General features: G+C 63.6%; 3 protein-coding genes across 13 annotated transcripts in view; 2 read left to right on the top strand and 1 right to left on the bottom strand.

Annotated features, from left to right (window-relative positions):
* Positions 1-4: 4 nt before the first annotated feature.
* Positions 5-6,713, top strand: APBA3 (amyloid beta precursor protein binding family A member 3). 2 transcript variants are annotated; one of them, XM_048287875.1, is made up of 10 exons: positions 5-1,188; positions 1,668-1,707; positions 2,127-2,272; positions 2,412-2,498; positions 3,056-3,214; positions 3,559-3,738; positions 3,933-4,145; positions 4,668-4,787; positions 5,531-5,687; positions 5,783-6,713. In XM_048287875.1, exons 1-10 carry the CDS (start codon positions 115-117, stop codon positions 5,944-5,946), a joined length of 2,340 nt encoding a protein of 779 aa, XP_048143832.1. In that variant the 5' UTR covers positions 5-114; the 3' UTR covers positions 5,947-6,713. The 2 variants fall into 2 exon arrangements, with proteins under 2 accessions (XP_048143832.1, XP_048143833.1); XM_048287876.1 differs by having other exon boundaries at positions 5,547-5,687.
* Positions 6,714-6,933: 220 nt separating this feature from the next.
* On the bottom strand, positions 6,934-18,002 carry TJP3 (tight junction protein 3). Its single transcript, XM_048287873.1, has 21 exons — positions 17,530-18,002; positions 17,042-17,141; positions 13,970-14,137; positions 13,759-13,883; positions 13,446-13,548; positions 12,846-13,269; positions 12,442-12,545; positions 11,390-11,549; positions 11,211-11,301; positions 10,940-11,004; positions 10,728-10,803; positions 10,432-10,588; positions 10,109-10,217; positions 9,450-9,669; positions 8,945-9,141; positions 8,649-8,744; positions 8,352-8,422; positions 7,942-8,253; positions 7,554-7,820; positions 7,320-7,363; positions 6,934-7,214 (listed from the first exon to the last, which is right to left on the bottom strand). Exons 1-21 carry the CDS (start codon positions 17,721-17,723, stop codon positions 7,115-7,117), a joined length of 3,183 nt encoding a protein of 1,060 aa, XP_048143830.1. The 5' UTR covers positions 17,724-18,002; the 3' UTR covers positions 6,934-7,114.
* A 530-nt stretch (positions 18,003-18,532) lies between these two features.
* Positions 18,533-20,805, top strand: part of PIP5K1C (phosphatidylinositol-4-phosphate 5-kinase type 1 gamma) — a 52,055-nt gene continuing 49,782 nt past the window's right edge. For 5 of the 10 annotated variants that reach the window (XM_048287572.1, XM_048287577.1, XM_048287573.1 and 2 more), the window contains exon 1: positions 18,534-18,964. In XM_048287572.1, coding sequence (XP_048143529.1) covers positions 18,865-18,964 — 100 coding nt within the window. In that variant the 5' untranslated portion in view covers positions 18,534-18,864. Of the gene's footprint in view, positions 18,965-20,805 lie in introns of all 10 variants that reach the window. The other 5 variants (XM_048287567.1, XM_048287568.1, XM_048287569.1 and 2 more) reach the window with 2 other exon arrangements.

The raw sequence follows: 20,805 nt of genomic DNA on the forward strand, positions 1-20,805 counted from the left end.
GCCTGCGCGGGGCGAACGGAAACGGCGGCGGGACCGTCCCGTCCCGTCCCGGGCCGGTGGCGCCGGTAGCGACTGAGTCCGCCCGGCCCGGGCCCCTCCCGGGCCGCCGGCCCCATGGAGAGCGGCATCACCATGGACTTCCAGGCGGCCGCGCTCCCCGCCCCCGGCGGCGGCATCGATGAGACCGCGGAGCCGCGGGCCATGGACACGGAGGCCGGGCCGGACGCCCCTGGGCGCCGTGCGGGAGGCGGGCGGCTGGAGGAGCCCTCCCGCACCGCCCCGCAGGCCGGCAGCGGCTCCGGGCCGGAGGGGCCGGGGCCCGGCTCGGGGCCCGCCGCAGCCCCGGAGCTCGCGGGAGGCACGGGCGGACGGACCGAGCTGTGCCGGGGCTCAGGAAGAGCGATGGAAGCGGAGGCGGTGCCCGCGGTGCTGCAGGGCTCTGCCCGCTGGGAGCCCAGCGCCGGGAGCGCCCCTCGGGGCACGGGGCACCCCCGGAGCCCCAGCAGCGCCGACCCCGCGGGTATGGAGCTGGATGAGATCCCCGAGCCCCGCGCCCGCCCGGGCAGTGCCGAGTGGGCCGAGGATGTGGAGGACGAACCCTCGGAGATCCAGGGGCTGCTGGCTCAGCTCGAGACCCTCGACCCCAACCTCCGCGACCGCTCGTCCGCCCCAGAGCAGGGCTCGCCAGCCCCTTCGGGCGCCGGTGCCCGGCGGGGCCGCGGGCAGTGCCCGGGCAGGTGCCGGCCGTGCCCGCTGCACGTGGCCACGGGCCGGGGCCTGGCGATGCGTCCCTGCTGCCCCCAGCACTCCGCCTGCGACCGGCCCTGCCACGGGCTGCTCTTCGCCGAGGCTGACCGGGAGGACTTGCTGAGCCTCCTGTGCTACGAGGGGGGGCTGCCCGAGGCTGGTGCCGAGACCCCCTTGGCCCACTCCGATGTCCTTGCTGGGACCAACCTGGAGATGCTGCAGGCTCAGGAGGAACCAGCCACTGTGGAGAAGCCTGAAGGGCTGGGGAGGCCAGAGAGCTCGGAGGAAGAACCTTCTGGCAGCTGGTGTTATGGAGAGGGGCTTTGCGAGGACGATTCTGCCGGCGAGGGTGCTCGGGAAGGTTCCCCGGAGCCGGCGTGGGCAGCGCTGCCTTCTGCTCTGGCCTCCGGGACAGAGCAGCCACCTCAGGGCGCTGTGACCGTGAGTGCACCGTGCCCTGGGCTGCGATGGGGCAGCAGGAGCCAGGACATGCCACTTGGCTCTGCTCCCTCCTGGGATCTGGGATGGGGGCAAAGGAGAGCCAGGGATGACTTTCCTCAGGTCTTACAGGGCCTCGCACTGCGAGATTGCCCAGACAAGACCCTCGGTACCAACTTTGGCTCTGAATGCATGCTTGCCTGGCTGGCTGATTCATGTGTGCCCTGGGGCAGAGGCTGGTGGGTCTGAACAGCCCCTCTGGTCCTGGGATCCTTGCCATCCTCCCCTCCAGCCCCAGGACCCTGCACTATCACACCCACAGGCATATGACTCTGCTCCTCCCTGTCCAGCCCTGGGACCCTGTGCCATTTCCCCCATTCCCAGCGATGCTCTGCCCTTGCTGTCCCACTGCTCCAGGGCCAGGCAGGCTGAATCCCTGAGGTCCCAGCCACAGCCTCACTTGCCCTCTCATTGCTTTGCAGAACCGGGAATCCCCATCATCCTGCCCAGCCTTCAAAGCGGGTGAGTTGCTTCTGTGCTCAAGCAGCAAGAGCACCCAGGAGTCTTGACCCACCTGGTCTGACCCTGAATGGGGGTGGTCGGGGATGCCGGTCGGGGATGCCAGTCGGGGAGGGAACAGCCAGCTCTGCACCCATCCAGAGTGGGTGCACCAGGCTCCAGGTGGCTTGTTTGAGTCTTTGTTGAGGAAATGGAGGTGCGTCAGGGATCAGGGAGGGGGTATACTTGGGGGAAAGGGATGCCATGTGTTCTCAAGGGAAGGGGGAAGCAGGCCTGGTCCCCTGGTGATGCCAGGTGCTCATGTACCAAGTACTGAGCTGCTTCATCTTGCGTAGGAATGCAGCTAACAGGCAGCAGGAGTTGGTACCCCCAGTTTCAGAGGTTGAGGAGCAGCCCCTGCTCAATCCCTCCCAATGCCTCAGTTCCAGGCCCTTGTGACCCAGAGGACCTGCTGGATGGTGTGATTTTTGGGGCCAAGTACCTGGGCTCCACGCAGCTGGCCTCGGAGAGGAACCCCCCGACCAGCGTCCGCATGGCGCAGGCCCAGGAGGCGGTGGACAGGATCAAGGTGCAGGAGGGAGGGAGGGCCTGGCTGCCCTGAGCCTGGCCCCCTGTGGCTGTGGGGCAGCGCTCAGAATTTACCCAGGGGCACCTGGCTGTGGGGCTGGGTCCCAGCAGGGTCCTGTGACCTCTCCATCGTTCTGCAGGCACCCGAGGGGGAGTCCCAGCCCATGACAGAGGTGGATCTGTTTGTCTCCACACAGAGGATCAAGGTGCTCACTGCTGATACTCAGGTGAGCAGGAACAGCAGTACCCACGTGGCCCTGTGGCTGCTTCAGCATTCCTGTTTGGTCTTAGGATCTCAGCTTTGCTCCCACACCAGCAGGGTCTTGCCCAGGGATGGCCTATGGATGAGGACACACGTCTGGGAGAGGACGTGTCACTCAATAGCCATCCTGTGTCATGTCCTTGTCTCTCTGTGGCTGCACAAGGCTTCCCAAGCAACCTGCGCCCCGTGGAGCTGCTGGGATCCCAGACCAAGCTCTGGGGAACCCAGGTTTGAAATCTGGGGAGCTCTTTGCCTCAGGATTAGTTTCTGCATTACAGCAAGAGGGAAGAGCTGTCCTGTTCCCTGGCAGCACCCAGGAACACAAATGAGTCCTTGATGAAGGAGCTGTTTGTACCTTTTGGCACAGACATGGTTTCTGCCCAGTATGTGCCAGGCAGCTGTGCCACATCCCAGCACCGCTGCCAAACCCTTCCTGCTTGCCGTGCCAGCAGTCTCACAGCTGCCCACATGATCTGACGGCCCAGAGGGGGCTGAACTCTTGGCCTGTGTCCCCCTTGCCAGGAGGCCATGATGGATCACTCCCTTCAGACCATCTCCTACATTGCCGACATCGGCTCCCTTGTGGTGCTCATGGCACGCCGGAAGCTGCCACGGCGCTCGGAGGTGGCAGAGGAGAAGCGGCTCTACAAGATGATCTGCCACGTCTTCCACTCGGCTGATGTGAGGCAACACACGGGTCCCTGGGGTGGGCGGGTCACCTTTGGGACCTGAGCCCCATCCCAGTGTAATAACTGGGTGTTCTGGGCTGGGGCTGCAGCAGAGACCCCTCCCTCCCCACAAGGGAGAGGGCAGGAGCCCAGCCTGAGCATCTCTGTGACACGCAGAGGCCCAGCGAGCAAAGTGGAGGGGAGGGTTGGCTCCGTACAGGGGCCCATTCAGGCAGGGAAGGAGCCAGGATGCCCTGGAGCTCCCAGGGACGGTTGCTGTGCTGGGCACTGCAGGGCACTGGGAGCTGTTGCCTGCAGCCCTGAGCCATGGGCAGGAACAGCCCTTTTGTTCCCCAGGCGCAGGTCATTGCCCAGGCCATCGGGCAGGCGTTTGGCGTGGCCTACCAGCGCTTCCTGGAGGCCAACAGCATCGACCCGAGTGAGCTGAGCCCACGGCAGTATAGCCGTGCCCTCGAGGACCAGGAGCAGTACAACGCAGAGCTGACCCACTTCTCCCGGCAGGAGAACTGCAAGGACGTAAGAGCTGCTCCGGGGGGCGGGTACAGTGTGGGGAACTCACTGGCACCTCTGTGTCATCCGCTCCATGTCTGAGGTGCTCCCTACAAAACCGGACCCCATCCCAGCCAGCTGTGAGCGCAGCTGTGGGCTGGGACACGTGCTTCACAACTCTGGTGGAGGTTACAACTGTAACCCACCTGTTCCTCCCCCAGGTCTGCATCCGGAAGCAGAAGGGGGAGATCTTGGGCATTGCCATTGTGGAGTCGGGCTGGGGCTCCATCCTGCCCACCGTGGTCATCGCCAACCTGATGCACGGGGGCCCTGCGGAGCGGTCAGGCGAGCTGAGCATTGGGGACCGCCTCATGTCGGTCAACGGGACCAGCCTGGTGGGGCTGCCCCTGGGCACCTGCCAGAGCATCATCCGGGTGAGCTGGGGCAGGGTGACCTGCCTCACCCCAGGAGGGAGATGGGGACTGGCCTGAATGATCTGGGAGCGTCTGTGACACCAGGATTCCCCTGGGGACCTCAGGTGTGGAGGCAGGTGTGCAGAGGTCATGCTTGTCCTGCAGGCTGTGACAGGTCCCACTCAGAGCTTGGGAGGAAGGCAGGGACAAAGCTGGGGACTGTACTTGCTGTGGTCCTGCCTGAGGAGGGGGGGGGAGGAGGAGGCAGGCACCTGTCCTGAAGGGAACCTGTTGCATCATCTATCTCTCGTAAAGGAGCTGGAAGCAAGGGCAGCATAGCCTCAGGGGCAGGGATGTCTTGGGCTGGATTTGTAAGTTCTTGTCCCTGGATTTGTATTTGCAGTATCCCTTTGTGTGCTTCAGTTTACCCATTGAAAGCAGGTTGCTAATCCTCAGCCCTCACATGAGCAATTTGGCTGCATTGCCCCTCAACCAGTCTGAATAGCTCTCCAAAATCTGACCAAGCCCCATCCCCCCTTCCAGGAGGCGAAGCACCAGACTGAGGTGACACTGAACATTGTGCACTGTCCCCCTGTCACCACAGCTGTCATCCGACGCCCTGACTCCAAGTACCAGCTGGGCTTCTGCGTTGAGAACGGTGTGGTGAGTGCCCGTGGGATGGGAACTGGGCCAGGGTCTACCTGAGGGACAGGCAGAGCTGGCTGTGTCCAGGGAGCAGCCCCCAGCTCCCACACTCCATGTGCCTGCCTGGGCCAAGGGGTCACAGGGCTCTGCTGTGCACAGCAAAAGGCTCTTCACAGCCTGTCTGCAGCACCAGTGGTTGTATCCCTCTCCCTGGTGCTCTGTAGCTGTTTGCTTTTGGGGTGGTGGCTTCTTCCTGGCTTTCTGGGCATGACCCCAGTGACAGTTGTTGCTGTCCCCAGTGCCCCAGCCACTCCCTGCCGTGGGCTCTCCCGTGGCTGTGTTGGGAAGGCAGAGAGGGGCATTCCTGGGCTCAGTGGGAGCTGGGTGGGTGGGTGGCACAGCCACCTCGCACACTGACTGGTGCTCCCCCTAGGATTGGAGGTGTGGGTCTCTCCTGATGCCCCAGGGAGCAGCTCAGTCTCTGCAGCCCAGGCCCGAGGGGAGCAGGAGGGGTCGGTGAGTGGGGCAGCCACAGCCTCGTCAGCCGAGGGACAAAATCCTGGGGGCTGCCTTTGCCCCAGCTCATCACGTCGCTCTGGTGGCAGCAATGCACAGGGACATCCCTGCCCTCACTGCGTGCCCGGCGGCTGGAGGAGGTGTGCCCCCCACTCCAGAGCTCCGGCCGGGAGCCTATGGGGCTGTGAGGGTTTGGAGCAGTGGTGATGCAGGGCTGGGCTGTGGGCACAGCCCTGCTCTCACAGCACTCCCCGCTCCCAGATCTGCAGCCTGATGCGCGGGGGCATCGCGGAGCGGGGTGGCATCCGCGTGGGGCACCGCATCATCGAGATCAACGGGCAGAGTGTGGTGGCCACGCCCCACGAGAAGATCATCCAGATCCTCACCGAGGCAGTCAGCGAGGTGAGCTGGGCCCCCATGGAGCCGCTGGGCTCGGAGCTGTGCACCAGCACCCTGCAGCCTGGGATGGGCCCTCTGACCTGTGCCTCTCTGCCTAGGTCCACATCAAGACCATGCCGGCCTCCACGTACCGACTGCTGACGGGGCAGGAGCAGCCCCTCTTCCTCTGAGCCACCATACTTGGGGCAGGCAGGAGCGGGCCTGGGGCTGCAGGGGCAGGACTGGCTCTGCCTTCTGCCCCAGCCCTGCATCAGAGCCCTGAGCAGGGCCTAAGCCTGCACCTCTTTTGTTATACTCAGGACACAGTGGGAGGCTGGGGGCTGATACCCAGCCTGAGCAGCATCGAGGCCTGTGGTGCCACAGTTTGGGCACCTCTCACTCTCCAATCACCCCTCCCCACCTCACAGTGCCTGCACAGTGCCTGTCCTGCTGCTGCACAGGGTCCCTCGCCTTGGCCTGGTGCTGTTGGTAGGAAAGGGGACCCTATGTGAAAGTTCCCCCCATCCAGTCACTGACCATTGTACTTTTACACTCACCAACGGTGCCTTTCCGAAGGCGGGGATGGTGCTGGAAGCACAGCTCAAGTGCAGAGCTCAGGCCAGCACAGCCCCAGGGCAGCACTGACCCTGCACACCCATGTGTAGGTGCACACTGGCACCCATGAGGGACACCCAGCAGCTCCCAGACTCGGCCTTAAGGACAGAAGCACTGTTGGCACTTCTTTTCCCCTGGCTTGGCCAGAGGCCTGTTGGGGTGCAACAAACTCCGTTGGACCCATTGCACCAAGCTGGGAACCTGCCTCAGCTTTTCCCTGGTGCTGCCTTGAATCACTGTGCATGCACAGCCCGGCCCAGAGCCACAGCCTTTGGAGCAGCAAAGGGAACATGGCACTGCCCAGCCCCACATCCCGGGAGCTTGGGGCTGTGAGCCTTTTTGTGAGCAGCTCTCTGGCCCCCCAGAGCCACAGCAGTGCTGGCCTGGCTGTGTCTGTGTGCTTGGTTGCTCTAAAAATAAAAATTTTGGGAAATACGGGAGGCTGCATTTGAGGAGCTGCAGGGGGGCTGCAGCAGAGGAGGCTCAGCTCTGGGGGCACATCCCAGGCCTGCAGAAGTGCCAGGCCCCAATTCCCCCTGCAGTGCCTCAGCATATGCAGGGCCACTGGCCAGGGAGGTGCCTGGGTCCCAGCAAGGCCAGCCTGCTGCACAGTGTCCCCTGCATGCTGCCACACAGCACCCCCAGAAACAGCTTGTCCTGATCCAAACATCCCTTTTATTCCAGTAGCAGTGGCTGTGGCCAAAAGGGAAGGAGGCACACGGTAGTGCAGGCACTTGGTGATGCAGTGTATAGCAGGATTGGGCCCAGCCCAGCCTGGCCACAGGGGCACTACCTGAGCTGTCACCTGCACCCAGAGGGACAGGCCAGCAGTGCCACTACACATCTGTGGCTGGGCCCCACTCGTAGCCTTCATCCTGGTCTGAGTCGTCCCTGGCTCGTGTGAACCTCCTCCTCACCGCCTCGTGCTCGTATTCCCTGGGGGACAGAAGGGTGGTGATGGCTCTGTGTGACAGGGACTGCCCTTCCAGGACCGTCCCCAGCGCTGGGCGGCTGCCACCCCCACCCCGGGGCACAGGGTACCTGATGCTGTCATAGCGCCGGCCCTGCCGTGGCTGTTCGGGCACCTGGGGAAGAGCAGGTGGGGGGGTCAGGGCAGGAGCCCCAGAGCTGGGCACAGACACACAGCTGGACGCTGCAGCAGCCAGAGGTGACACCCTGCCTGTGCCACAAGGATGGGAATTCCACCCCAGAGCCAGGCACTGTGCCACCCTCTTCTGCCCCCCCAGGTCCTTGTACCAGTCTGGGGGAACCCACCTGTTCCCTTCGGCTGTGGCTTGGGGCCAGCTGTGCTTGCTCGGAGGAGTCCAGGCCATGGCTCGGGGCCAGCTGGGCTGGCTCAGAGGAACGGGCCAGCCCGGGCTGGTCATAGGCATCCTCTGCCTCACCGTCAGTGTAGGCGCCCGCCTCCCCATCTGTGTCGTCGTAGTCACTGTTCGCATGGCTGTCACACGTCAGGTAGCCTGACGCCACCGTGCTTGGTGGGTTCAGCAGGTCCAGACTGTCCTCAGGTGCTACATCTGCCTGGGGGGGGGGATGACAGAGATGTGGGACTCAAGCTGTGCGGGGCCATGTGCAGCCCCATCACCTGCCTGGCTGCAGCCCCAGGAGGCCAAGCCTCACCCCAGAGAGCCTGTGCCTGTACCTGCTCTGCTGTTGTCCAGACAGGCTGGCTTTGCTGTGTCCTTACGATGTCCTGGATCTGCTCGTACCAGGCATTGCCGCTGCCACTGAGGCTGATGGTGGCCGTGAAGAGGTGGCTGCAATATTTCTTCATCTTGTTGGCCTGGGCATAGAGGCGCCGGGAGCTCTTCCTGGAGTCGGGTGCCAGCCACTGCCGCATGGCCTTGATGCCCTGCCGGCTCTCGGGCTCGCAGAACACCACCACTGGGTAGTACTGCACGTAATTGAGGCGCTCCACAGCCGAGGGTGTGATGTCCAGCAAGGCGTGCTTGTTCTGGGGCAGGGCACAGCCATCAGCCCTGCTGGGAGCAGGGGTGGGGGCCATGGGCTTTCCACAGGCCCCAGCTGGCTCCAAGGACATGTGAGTCTCACCTTTTCTGCAATCTGCCGCACCGAGTCCAGCTTGATGACCTTGGACGATGCCCCATCGCGGGGCACGCTCGCTGCAGGACACAGAGATGGGGCGTGAGAGGGGCTGCACCTCTGATAGCCCCAGGCTGGGCATGGTCATGCCCAGCCCCAGGGTCGTGTCCCTCAGGGAGAGGAGGGGAGAGGGCGAACGAGCCCAGGCAGGTGTTGGGGTGTCATAGGGAGGGAGCCAAAGGTAAAAGAACTCTAATGGGGTCTGGCTGCTGGATGTCATTTTCTCCTCAGTGTGGGGGCACTTACGGGCAATTTCAAACAGCTCGGGCAACTCCCTGCTCAGCTTCTGCACAGCAATGTCTGCGATGGGGCCCAGGATCACCACTGGCCGCTTGAAGCTGGCTGTGGGAGAACAGAGGTGCTCGGGGTGGGTGGGGGCAAGGGCAGAGCTCCCAGCACCCGAGCACCCAGCCCCACTCCTCGCAGTGCCCACAGGCCTGCGACTCGCCCTGCTCCTCACAGGAGAGGGAGGCCCATCAGCATCAGCAGGGCAGCCCCAGGACCAACATCCCCAAGGTGGCTCAGGCTGTCCTGGTGCCCACCTTCCTTCAGGACCACCCTCTCATATGGTGGGTAGTGCCCCTGCTTTGTGAGGGCAGACAGGTCCTCCCGGCTCTTCCGCAGCATCTTCTTGGCTCCCCGCAAGCCCCGCAGCTTCCAAAACTCAGCCCTTGCCCCAGAGGGGTTGGTGCCAGACGTGGCTTTCAGCACTGACTCCAGGCTGGCGATCTGTTCGGCCCTGGGAGAGGAGAGGGCTCAGGACCTGCAGCCTCTGGGTTTGAGGAGCAGGTCAGGAGAAGCTGGCACCCCTGCTCAGCGGCACAGCCAGGTGAGGCTGTGGTAGACTTCTCTCTCTGGGACATTGGACAACTTGACCATCAGCTGCCCCACCACCACAAGGAGGGAATTCACCAGCTCACGCTTCACACCACTGCCCCACCAGCCCTTGCCCTGCCTCTCACTGAGCCCACTATCCATGTCCCCAGCTCCCTTGGGAGCCTTCCCTGGCTCTGCTTGTCTAGGGGCTGTTCCTGGCTCCATCCCTACCTGCTCCGGTTGGGGATGATGCCCTTTTCCTGCTCCTGAAGGTCCCTGCCCATGCGCACAGCCAGCCAGCTCCCCAGCCTGCCCCGGTACATGGTGTCCAGCACGTGGAACACGTCCCCACGGACAAAGCTGAGCCCTGATGGCGTATCCTTCTCAAAGTCAAAGTGTGTCCGGATGTAGAATGAGTCACCCACGTTGGATGAGATCATCTTCCTGTAAACTGGAGCCCAAGGCAAGATGGACCATCAGGGGAAGAGGTGGCTGAGGAAGAAGATACTGGAGAAATTTGGGAAGGCACCAGGCTGGCTGGGACGCTCCACAGTAGCCCTCACTGCTAAGGAGGGTTTAGAGCCACCTTTTCCTCCCATGGCATTCTCAGGCATGCTGGGGACAGTAGGGTCTGACTCCCAAGTACACACTGGCTTCTCCAGGCTGAGCCATGGTTCCAGAAAGCCCCTGTGCTCCAGGAAGCCAAGGCACAAACAGGGCCAGGATGGTCTCGTCCCCACCCATCAACTTCATCAGGAGGAAGAGGAGGGAGAAAGAAGGACCACCCTGCAGGGGCAGGAAGGGCCATGGCAAGCCCAGGTCTGATGCTTGCCCAGAAGAGACAGAGGATGGAGAGGCACAAGCCCAGGATGAGCCTGGTCACCACTCACTGTCCTGCTTGCTCTGGGTCCACAGCGTGACCTCCTCGCCTGGGGGCAGGGCCATGAGATATTCCACAGCCTCCTCACGGGTCAGGTTCTGGAAACTGGTGTCATTCACCTGCCACAGAAAAGCACTTGGACATGGTCCTGCCAGCAGAACAGAGGGCATAGGCACCAGCAGGGGACCCAGGGACATCAGTGCCCAGGGCAGAGTGGGAGAGGGAACTGGTCCCTGTCACCTTGGAGGTGATACCCTGGGGAGATATTGGACCCAAAAGGGCTGGGGCCCGTCCAGGTGCAGCAGCATATGGAGCATTTTCAGCCCCGGGTACCTGCAGGATCTGGTCACCTTCCTGGACGCCCTGGCTGTCAGCCAGGCTCCCCTCCTGCACGCTCGACACGAAGATGCCCACATCGTTCCCACCCGTCAGCCGCAGCCCCACACTCTTGGCCTTCACAAACTGCACGACCCTGGAGTTGGTGCTGTACCTGCCACGGGGAAGTACAGTCAGCCCAGTGGTGACATGCAAGGACAGGACAGGGAGGCACTGACCCTGTGACCCCAACCCTGTGCCGCAGCAGCTCCACATGTCCCCCAGCCATTCCCCCTTGCCTCTTGCAGACATACCCATCCTTGTGGGCAGCTGGGGCAGTGGGGCTGGTGTGGGGGCTGTGGCCATCCCCCTCCATGGCTTCCAGAAGGTCTGCAGGAAGGAGAGCTGATGCAGGAGCAGCAGTGGCTGTGCTGAGGCACAGGGAGCCCTGGCACAGCTCTGCCGGGGCTTTGGGCAGTGGAGATGCACAGGAGCCTGGAGCCCTCTCAGTGCCCAGTCCACTCACCCGGGCCCCGAGCATCGGCTACAGTCACCTCAGCCACAGGCTCCCTGTTTGATTGTCTCCTCTCCCTGGAACAAGAGTGAGCAGGATTTAGGCAGGGCACAGGCAGGCAGTGTCAAATGGGCAGTGGAGACAGCAGAGCAAGCTGGGAATGGCAGTACCACCTCCAGGGACATTGGCTTAGGAATGGAGAACCAGCATCCCCAGACAGGTGGAGAACACAGTATGATCTGCCAGGGGACAGAGGGGCTCATGGGGACAGTGAGGGCCTTACGGTGGTGAATTTGTCCTGGCAGCAGCTGGAGGTCGTGGGGAGGTCTCTGGAGATGGCGGATGGGACAGCTCAGAGTCAATGTCTGAGATATCTGCAGCAGCAGGAGGGGAGATGCATCAGTGACCATGCAGTCCTTGTGCTGTGTATTTGGCCCTGGCCCCGCCATCATGTCTCCTCACCGTCCATCCGGGAGCTGTCGCTCTGGCTGTCGACGTCAGGGATGTTAACCAGGAACTGCCGGTGGTCCCGGAGGATGAGCAGGGTCAGGATCCCCTCTGTCCGCTCGATGAGCTGCTGAGTTTCAGCCAAGGACATGTCCTGGCTGGCTACCCCATTGATCTGGAGGGGCAGAGTGGGAGTCCTCAGGGCACCTGCTCCTGGGAAAGCCACCCCCAGGAACACCCCACTGGGATGGGATGCTCTGACTGCCATCTTCCTGGTCCTTTCCCAGCCCCTCCAGCCCAGCCCCAGCTCCCACAGCTTCACCTATTCTGTGTCTCTGTTCCTGACTGCCTCCCAGCGTGACCTTATTCTGTGCAGAGGAAACATTAGTGTGGCTTGTTCCACCTGCCTGGGGCCTTGCCCAGAGGCAGGAGCTGCATGGACCCCTCAGACACCTGAAGCTCAGTTTTCCTTTGCCCTGGGCCCAGCCCTGTCCTTCCATGCCCTGGCCTGGTGCCGGGGAGTCAGGCCCCAAGTCAGGCCCCCAAGATCAGGGGCTGGGATCTCCCTGAGTGGTAGCAGCTTTTCCCAACAGACTGTGGGACGTAATCCCTTCTGTTTGCCCCAGAGTCACCTTGGCACCAGTTCCCAGCAGCCACAGGTCTGCCTGGACCAGGTGTGCAAACAAAGGGTCTCCCTCCCTCTATTTTCTCCTCCCCAAATACTTCAAGCATCATTTTACCTGACAAACACCTCTGTGACTGTCGTCCAGTAGGGACCCAGACACACAGCAGGGGACCACACACCGTGGGGACAGTGGGGTGGACACGACCCCACTGTGCCAGCAGGACGTGCCACCAGCCCTGGCAACACAGGGAGCTGGGCCCTGGGAGCCCCTGCGGGGTCCCTGGGACAGCCAGGGGGGCTGGGGCAGGGAGTGGGCACCAGACAGAACTGCCTCCAGCACAGCCACGGCTGGCCCCTGCAGTGACACTAGCCAGGGATGAGCCCTCCAAAGAGGGGCAGATGAGACCCCCAGTGAGTGCCGTGCAGCCCAGGGCCCCCATACCTTCAGGATGAGGTCTCCCTCCTGCAAGGAGCTGCCCTTGGCCGCCAGCCCGCTCTCCACTATGTGCTTGATGAAGAGCTGACTCCCCAGCTTCAGGCCATACTCTGCACCAGAGAGAGCCGTGATGGTGGCAGAGTCAGGCAGATGCAGGACCCCCTCAAAGTCCCTCCTCGGCACCATCCCCACAAGCCCCAGCTCCCCTTGGGGTACTGGCAAGCCCCAAAGCTGAGCTCTGTAGCCCCTGGCTGAGGGCAGGAGGTTTAGTGCACCCAGCATGGCATGCCCTGTCCCCTTGCTGCAGCCAGGCCCTGGCACCCACCCAGCCATCGCCTCCTCCCTGGCGGAAGGCATGGACAAAAATCAGGCAACAAGACCCAGGGACAGCAGGAGCAGGAGGGCCTCACCTTCACTCTGCTTCTGCTTCACCAGTACCGATGTGATGGGCTTCATTGGCACATCCTGGTGTGGCAGCCGCTTGAAGCCCGACACCAGGGCCAGCCCATTGGTGTCCCCGTCCTGGCCAAAGGCATTAGCAGAGCAATGTTGGCCATGGCGTCTCCGATCCGAGCCACTCTGCACCCAGTGGCTGCTGTCCTGGCTTCGCCTCCGGCTTCGTGGCACCAGCTTATGATGGCGACGGTCATCGTGGTGGTGACCAGAGCTCCTCTCACTGGATGAGTCCCCATCGTAGCCCTGACTGTGGTCCAGGTCATCCCGGGAGCGGTGCAGCCTGTAGTCATCGTCTGAGTCGTAGTGCCGGGGCACAGTGGGGGACCCAGGGCTGCCCTTGCTCACAGGGATGTGAACCTTCTTCGGTCTTTTCAGCGTCTGCAGGTGCAAAGTGAGTAGGAGAGGATGGTGGGTACAGCTGTCTCTGCCAGGAGATGTCCCTGCAGCAATTCTCAAGCCCCAAACCCTGGGTGTGTGGGACAGGGGAGCTGGGATGGGGACAGGCACAGCGTGGGCATGACGCCAGCCCCCATCCCACCACAGAGCACACTCACGATGTTGGCAATCTTGCCACAGGTTTTAAGTGTCTGGATAGCAAAGGAGGATGGGACATTCTCCATGGAAAGGCCATTCACCATCACGATGTGATCCTTCCTCCTGGGAGGGAAAATGAAGCTGTGACTCTGCCCCAGGCACAGCTCCCAGCCCAGGGAGGTTGTGGGGTAGCAAGTGTACCCCAAGAGATCCCATTCCAGCCAGGCAGGGCAACAGTGGTGCTGGCCCTGTCCCAGCAGGAGCGATTCTCCATCCTTCCCACCCTCGCTGGCAGCAAGCACCCCATATGGCCCCACGTCCCCGTGCACTCACTGGAGCTGACCCATCGCTGGTCCCCCAGACACCACATCTGAAACAAACACCGCTGTGTCCCCGGTTATCCTGTTGGGATGGTCACGGCCTCCAGAGACAGCAAAGCCAAAGCCCCGGTGAGGGTCCTAGTGGGCGTGGGCAGAAGGGGGGTCAGGTAGAGTTGACCCCACAGACCCAGTCCCTTCCCAGGGCCACCCCAGGCCACACTCACCTTGCTCAGTGTCACCGTGTGCTGCTCCCAGATCACCATCTCCTCCATGGTGGGCACCCACCAGCACAAGCTGGGGAGAGCAGCAGTGGCAGCCGGACAGCTGGGGGGCTCTGACCGGCTCCGGCTCCTCTTTACAGCTGCTGGCCCCTTCCTCAATCCAACATCAGGCTGCAACAAAGAGCAGCAGCAAAGCTGAGCCATAAGGGACTGCAGGGGGACAGAGCCCCACAGTGCCAGGACACCAGGACTGGCAGCTATGTCACACCCCAGCTAACCCTGCATGGCTCCGAACCCAGAGCTGCCTCTGTACACCATGAAATCACCCCCCTGGGGGTCCATCTCCATCCCCTCAGACATGCATCCATGGAAGGGGAGGTTTTACGCAGGGCAAGGACAGGACTCATCTCCATGGCTGGGACCCACTGTCTATGCCATCCTCGTGGTCTTACTCCCCTCCAGCAGACCTTGGGCTGCTGCTTTGGATGGTGTTTCAGTGCCTGTCCACCCACCCTGGGCTCCAGCAGCTCTGCCTGCTGGTTTGGCAGCACCACTGCCCCAGTTTCACCATTTGGTTTCCCTGGACAGACGAGCCTGACTGACAGAATAACATCCCTTTGAGGCTGAAACTCCTGGGATGGGCCCAGGGATCTCCACCAGCCCCTGGCTCCCTGGAGGGAATGTTGGCATGAACCCAGAGAGACATGGGTTCTCATGTGGGTGAGAGACAGCAGGACCAGAGCCTCCCACCAGTTCCCATGGGGTGGGACAGGGAGAGGCCACTTTGATCAGGGCCTCACAGAATCACAGAATCATCAAGGTAGGAAGAGGCCTTCAAGATCATCAAATCAAACTGTCACCGCTACACCACCATAATCACCCCTAAACCATGTCCCCAAGTGCCACATCCAGATGCCTCTTGAATGCTTCCAGGGATGGTGACTCCAGAACCTCCCTGGGCAATTTATTCCATTGCCTGACCACTCTTTCAGTGAAAAAAATTATCTAGTATCTAATCTGAACCTCTGTTGGTGCAACTCGAGGCTATTTCCTCTGGTCCTGTCACTTGGCAGAAGAGGCTGATCCCCACCTTACTACAATCTCCTTTCGGGAGCTGTAGAGAGCAATGAGGTTCCCTGAGCATCCTCGTCTCCGAACGGAACACCCCCAGTTCCCACGGCACCACACGGCCCATGGTGTCCGAGGGCTCTGGAGTGGCGGTGCCAGGGCTGTGCTCACTCCTAACAGCCCCCCAGTACAGCTCAGCCCCCCTCAAGCTCAGCCAGGGATCCCCACATTGGTGCCACAGGCAGCTCAAAACCTCCACAACCCCTTTGGGAATTGGCCATGGGGTAGCTTTGGTGGGACCTGGAGGCCTCAGAGACACCCTGTGGGCAATGCCGGGGTGATGCTACATCAGGGATCTGGCAGTGGGCAACCAGCCCTGGGCAAGCGCGGCAGCTCAGCCCTAGCACAAGGACATCCCACGGGCAGCCCCGGCTGGAGCTGTGCCGAGGCAGATAGCTGAGCCCCCAAAACGAGACCTGGCTGAGCCCCTGAAATGACACCCGGCTCACTGCAGCCCCGGGGAGGGCCAGGGGAGGCCTGGGGTAATCATTCACCCGATGGGCGGGCTGCAGCCACGGGTGTGGAGGGCAGAGTCCCCTCTGTGTCACCAGCTGCCGAAACCAGCCCGAGTGCCTCCCTGCCACCCAGGGACACGTGGGATCGGGGGTAGCTGGGGCTGAGCAGGACCCCAGTGTGGCAGCACCCACTGTCCTGTACCAGCACTAGGAAAGCTGATAATAAACAGGAACTCCCAGTGTGGCATTGGGGTGGTTTCAGCTGTGTCGCCAGTGTTGTTCATGCTCCCTGGACACCCGCAGGTGACATGGTGTGAGCTATAGGTCCAAGAGACACCAACCTGGAGCAGCCAGGTCATCCCCCTCCCCCGGGTGGTGACATCTGCTGTGCCAGAGCCACCCCTGATGCCACCCAACACAGCCTCTCGCTGTCTCCAGCAGGGTCCCACTACTGTCCCATCAGCAGGGTGCCACACGCTGGCCACAAACCTGCATTCCACTGCTGCCCGTTGCATGGGGACGGCAGCAGCTCCCATGTCGCCAGTGGCACAGGCAGTGCACCCACGGTGCCACCAAGCCCTGTCCCTGTCCCCAGTCTCCCCCCAAGACCTGGCGTAGGGCCTGCACCAGCCAAAGGCCAAGGCTGGCAGCAGGAGGAGCCGGCTCAGCCGGTTTCCGACAGAAACCAGCCCGCACCTGGAATGGCCCCGCAGGGAGAGGCAGTATCTGGGCAGAGCTGACCATGCCTCAGCCCGACACACCCAGCACCGGGCACGGGAAGCACTGGGAGCCCCACACCGCTCCTCACAGGTACCGTGGCAGCACCTCCCAGGGGTTTTAAAGCCAAACAAAGCCGAGCTGTGCTCGGGCAGCTCATCCCACTGCCAGGTCCCCAGTTCGGGGCTGTGCCTGGCCCTGAGTGACGCCACCAACAATGCCCGCCATGGGGACAGCAACGAGTCGGGGGATGGGACACACTGTCCACCTCAGCCGTGCACACAGCCAACCCCACCACCCATAATGTTTCCCAACCCCTCCTCCCCTGATAGGGGTCCTCATCCTGAGAACCTCAAAGCCTTCCTGGGATCAGCGAGGTCCCTGCTCTCAGCCAGTGCTGCAAAACCACTCGTCGCTTATCTGGTCCTGACCATGCAGCACCGAGGTCCCGGATCCCTCTAGAGGCTGCTCTATCCCAAACCCACCCAAAGAGCAATGGGCTGATCCCGACCCCCTGCTCTGGGAAAAGGTCTCTGGAAGGGCTGCTCCGGACCGAGTGTAAATCAGCAGCAGAGAGGCACGTCCTCCAGCCGTGGGGCGTGCAGCTGTGATCCTCCACGGTATGTCCCTACTATGGAGCAGAGCTCCAGGAGGGTCAGTGGGTCCTGAAGCCACCCAGAGAGAGACAAAGTGTGGCCGGTTCCCCAGCTGACAGCACGACTGAAAGCCAGAAAGCACGGCCGACAGATCCCGGGGGACAGAGTTAGGCACTCACCGAGCCTGGGATCCGACCAGGAAGGAGCTGAGCTCCTGGGCTGGTGGCAGTGGTGTCACTCCAGGGTGCCTTGCGTAACCCTTTGTAGCCCAGACTCTGCCTGCAGCGGGGAAGGAGCAGGAAGGGGGTCCCGGGGCAGCTTGCCGGGCACAGCAGGTCTCCCGGAGGGCTGTCCCTGGTGTCCTCCACCGTGATGGTGGCTCAGCCACCTACACTCACCGCCCTCCCAGCGCTGCACCGGGACAGGCTCACAGGATGCTGGTGGTGGCGGTGCCTGGAGATAGGGGTTCCTCCCCCTCAAAACCCCTGCCCTGTCCAGGCAAGCAGTGGGACTTTGCCCCAGACTCCCAAACCCTCCCAGCGTCACCCATTGCCCCAAGAAGGGACAGACACGGGGGCCAGCCTGAGGATCCCTGTGATGGCTGGGGAGGCTGGTGATGGCTGCTGTCCCCTCTCCTCTCCTCCCCTTCCCTTGCCCCTGTCCGCACCTGGGGACCAGCCCCCCGTCATGCCTCGTCCTGCGGGGCCGCTTTCCCGCGGTGACAGCGATCAGGTCCACGCCGCGGGTCTCCGCCTCCTGCCGGGGCCGGTACCGCTCCCAGCCCAGCGCCGAGGCGGCGTGGGGGGACCAGTTCCTGCGGAAGCCCCTGGCCCGCAACCGCCACCCCGGAGCCGGGGCCATGCCGCCGCCTGCCCCTCCGCTCTCTCCTCGGCACCGGCTGCTCCAGGCCGAGCCCCACGGAGAGCCTGGAGCAGCTCCCGCCGCTCCCCAGGACCAGCCGCAGTCGGGAGCCCCTCTGGCGGGGGCCGGCGCCGCCGAGCAGCCTCATTAGTGCCGGTGGCTCCAGCGCTGCCTCCTAGCCGGGGCTACCCGTCCGGGACATGCGTGGCCCCGGGGCCCGGAGAACCGGCGGGGCCGGCCCGGGCTGACCCGCGCCCCGGGGCTGACCCGGGCCTGGGCCGGGCGGCGCCACTAGGTGGTGCCGCGGGGCCGGGAGGAGCCGAGCCCCGGCCCAGGCCGGGAACCGGCGGCGCTGAACGGCGCAGGGGCCAGGGAACGTGTCCGGGTCCCGGTGCACGGCAGGCCCGGTCTAGCCCAGCGGATTGTGTGGCTACCGGGAGCTCCCGGAGACGGGAGGGGTGGGGGGGGGTGGTAGGCGGCGCCCGGCACCAGGAAGGCCCCTGGAGGGCCCCGGTCCAGCGGGGGCAGCGCCGCAGGAACCGAGCCGCACCGGGCCGGGGGCGCGACATCTGCCGCGGAGAGCTGGCCACGCCCCCGCCGGAGCCAGAGCCCCGCCCCTCCGCCGGAGCCCCGCCCCCACCGTCACGGCCACCTGCAGGCCGCGCCCCCGCTGCCATGGCGACCGGCAGACTCCCCGCCCCCGGAGCCCCACCTCCACTGCCATAGCAACTCCGGGCAGGCCCCGCCCCGAGGAGCCCCGCCCCGCTGCCATGGTGACCGCAGGCCTCGCCCCCCGGCCCTGTGGTGTTTCCCCCTCCACCGGGGGTGTCGTGGCCGCCGCACCGTGAGGGAGCGGCGGGAGTTTCTGCGGCCTCCCTTATTCCCCACTCCGTCGAATCCCACAGCCCGCCGGTTATCGCGACAGCCCTCCACCGCATCGCAATTAACCCCGGCGGAAGAGCCCCGCTGTGCTTCCGGCACTGGTCGGGGCGTGTCTGGCCGCGGCGCCACCCGCGTTCTATGGTCCGCGGCGCTCCCAGGGTCCCCCGCGCCGCGGCCGGTACCCGGGAGGAGCGCGGCGGCGGGCGCTGGCCTGTCCGGGGCCTGTCTTGCCCTGGGGCTGCGCCTGCCCGCGGCCGCCATGGAGCTGGAGGTGCCTGAGGAGGCGGAGGGCTCGGCCGCGGCGGGTGCCGGTGCCATCACTCCGGAGGCCGGCGTGGGGGGACCGGACGCGTCAGGAGGTAACGCGCCGCGAGCACCGGGGGCTGCCGCTGGCTGTCCCCACCCGGCCGAGCCCCGGCGTGTCCCCGTGTCCCGCCGGCTCGCAGTGGTTCACCCCAGCCGTAACCCCGGCCGGGCCCCCCCGCGGGGCTCTCGGAGTGGTTCGGTCCAGTCTCCCCCCTCCCCGGAGTGCGCCCCCCCCAGACACCGCGTGGTCCCGTCCAACTGCTGCTTCCCTTCCCCCCTTCTCCCCTGGCCCCGGGATGGTTTCGCCCCCGGCCCGGGACACCGGGGGACACCGGGGATACCGGGATGGGGCTCCCCCTTCTCTGCCCTCGGGAGTCTCGGAGCTGCGAGGGGCAGGGGCAACCCCCGGACCACCCTGCGGGGCACAGGCTGCCCGTCCCCGAGACTGCTCCCAGCCCCGGAACCGGCCCCGGCTGGGCCTGGAGGGCCGTGTCGGGGCCGTCCTGCCCCGTCCCCTCTCGGGGTTCGCTCCCCGGAGATCACAGGGTCGGGCTGGAGGGGTTGGTCGGAGAGCCGGGCAGACCCTGGCAGCGGGGGCGGGGACTTTGCCGCCGGCCGGGGTCCCTCCCGCCGGAGGGGGCCCGTTTGTCAGGGCCCAGAGCGAGCCCCGGCCCCGCAGCGGCATTAGCAGGAGGTTTGGGGTTTCTGAGTGGCAGGATAGATTCATGGGGCTGTGCCTGTAGACCTGCCCCCGCCTCCGCTGCTGCCTAATTATTTCTAGTTCATTAACAGCCTCAGGATTGCTGGCTGAGCCGTGCTCGTGATGCTGAGCCGTGCTCGTGATGTTCAGCCCCGCTGCTGCCGGGCTGACACGTTCCTCCGCGGGCCCGACGCGGAGCTCCGGGCACCTGCCCGAGTCCGGGGTGCTGTGTGATGGGTTTGGCTGTGTGATGACAGCGATCTCCGTGTCGTCAGACCTTTAAATGAGCATCATTAGATCTTCTGAGAACCAGCTAATTACAGTGGGAGCCGTGCTCGTTTCGCAGATGTCATCTGCCGCGCCGGGGATGTGGGTGTAGTGTGTAACTTTGGGTAAGGTGCCGAGGTTTAGGCTGAGGGAAGCTGTCCCCAGCCATCCTGCTGTGGTTCCTCAGTGCTGCAAGGAAATGCAGGGGCTGGCAGCCTGCAGCCTGACTTCCCAAGGCTGCTTGCCATGCTCCCACACACCCTTGGACCTCTTTTTGGGAATGTTCTCCCAGCACGAGGAGGGCTGGCTGGTGATGCTGAGGGAGTGAGAGAGAACCTCTTGCTGATCAGAGTCACAGAAGAGTTTGGGCTGGAAGGGACCTTAAAGCCCATCTTGTTCCACCCTTCTGCCCTGGGCAGAGACACCAATGAACAATTAAAATACCATTTGTCCTTCTCATTTCTCAGTCACCTTTCTGGTTTTTGGGGAGGGTTAGAGGGTTGTTGCTCAGGACTAGGCAAAGTGTCTATGGAGACTGCTGCTCAGGAAGGGTTTAAGCAGGGAGCATGTATTTTTCTTCTTCCGTGAGCAAGTAAACCTGAGTTTATGAACCTGTAGGCTGTCTTACCTTACGCTGATAGTAAAAAAGATGAAACGGAGCCAGTAATCTCACCGATGCTTTGATTTCTCAAGTCAAGTTGCTTACTCCTCACTTGGGTAGCATCCAAATTGTGTCACTTGGCCTCAGCTGCACTTGCAGCTGGAGCTCCCGGGGGGCTGGGGACAATGTGCACAACAGCAAATGAGTTTTTGCTGGAGAAGAGCAAACCCCGGGAGATGGAGGTGGCCTTTGGTGGGCTGTGGGAAGGCACAGTTGCACCTGCACAGGGTGGGCTGTGCTGTGGGTCTGGGGTTGTCACTGTGCTC

Source organism: Corvus hawaiiensis, chromosome 28, assembly GCF_020740725.1.
Source record: "Corvus hawaiiensis isolate bCorHaw1 chromosome 28, bCorHaw1.pri.cur, whole genome shotgun sequence".
In the NCBI taxonomy this organism is placed as follows: domain Eukaryota; kingdom Metazoa; phylum Chordata; class Aves; order Passeriformes; family Corvidae; genus Corvus; species Corvus hawaiiensis.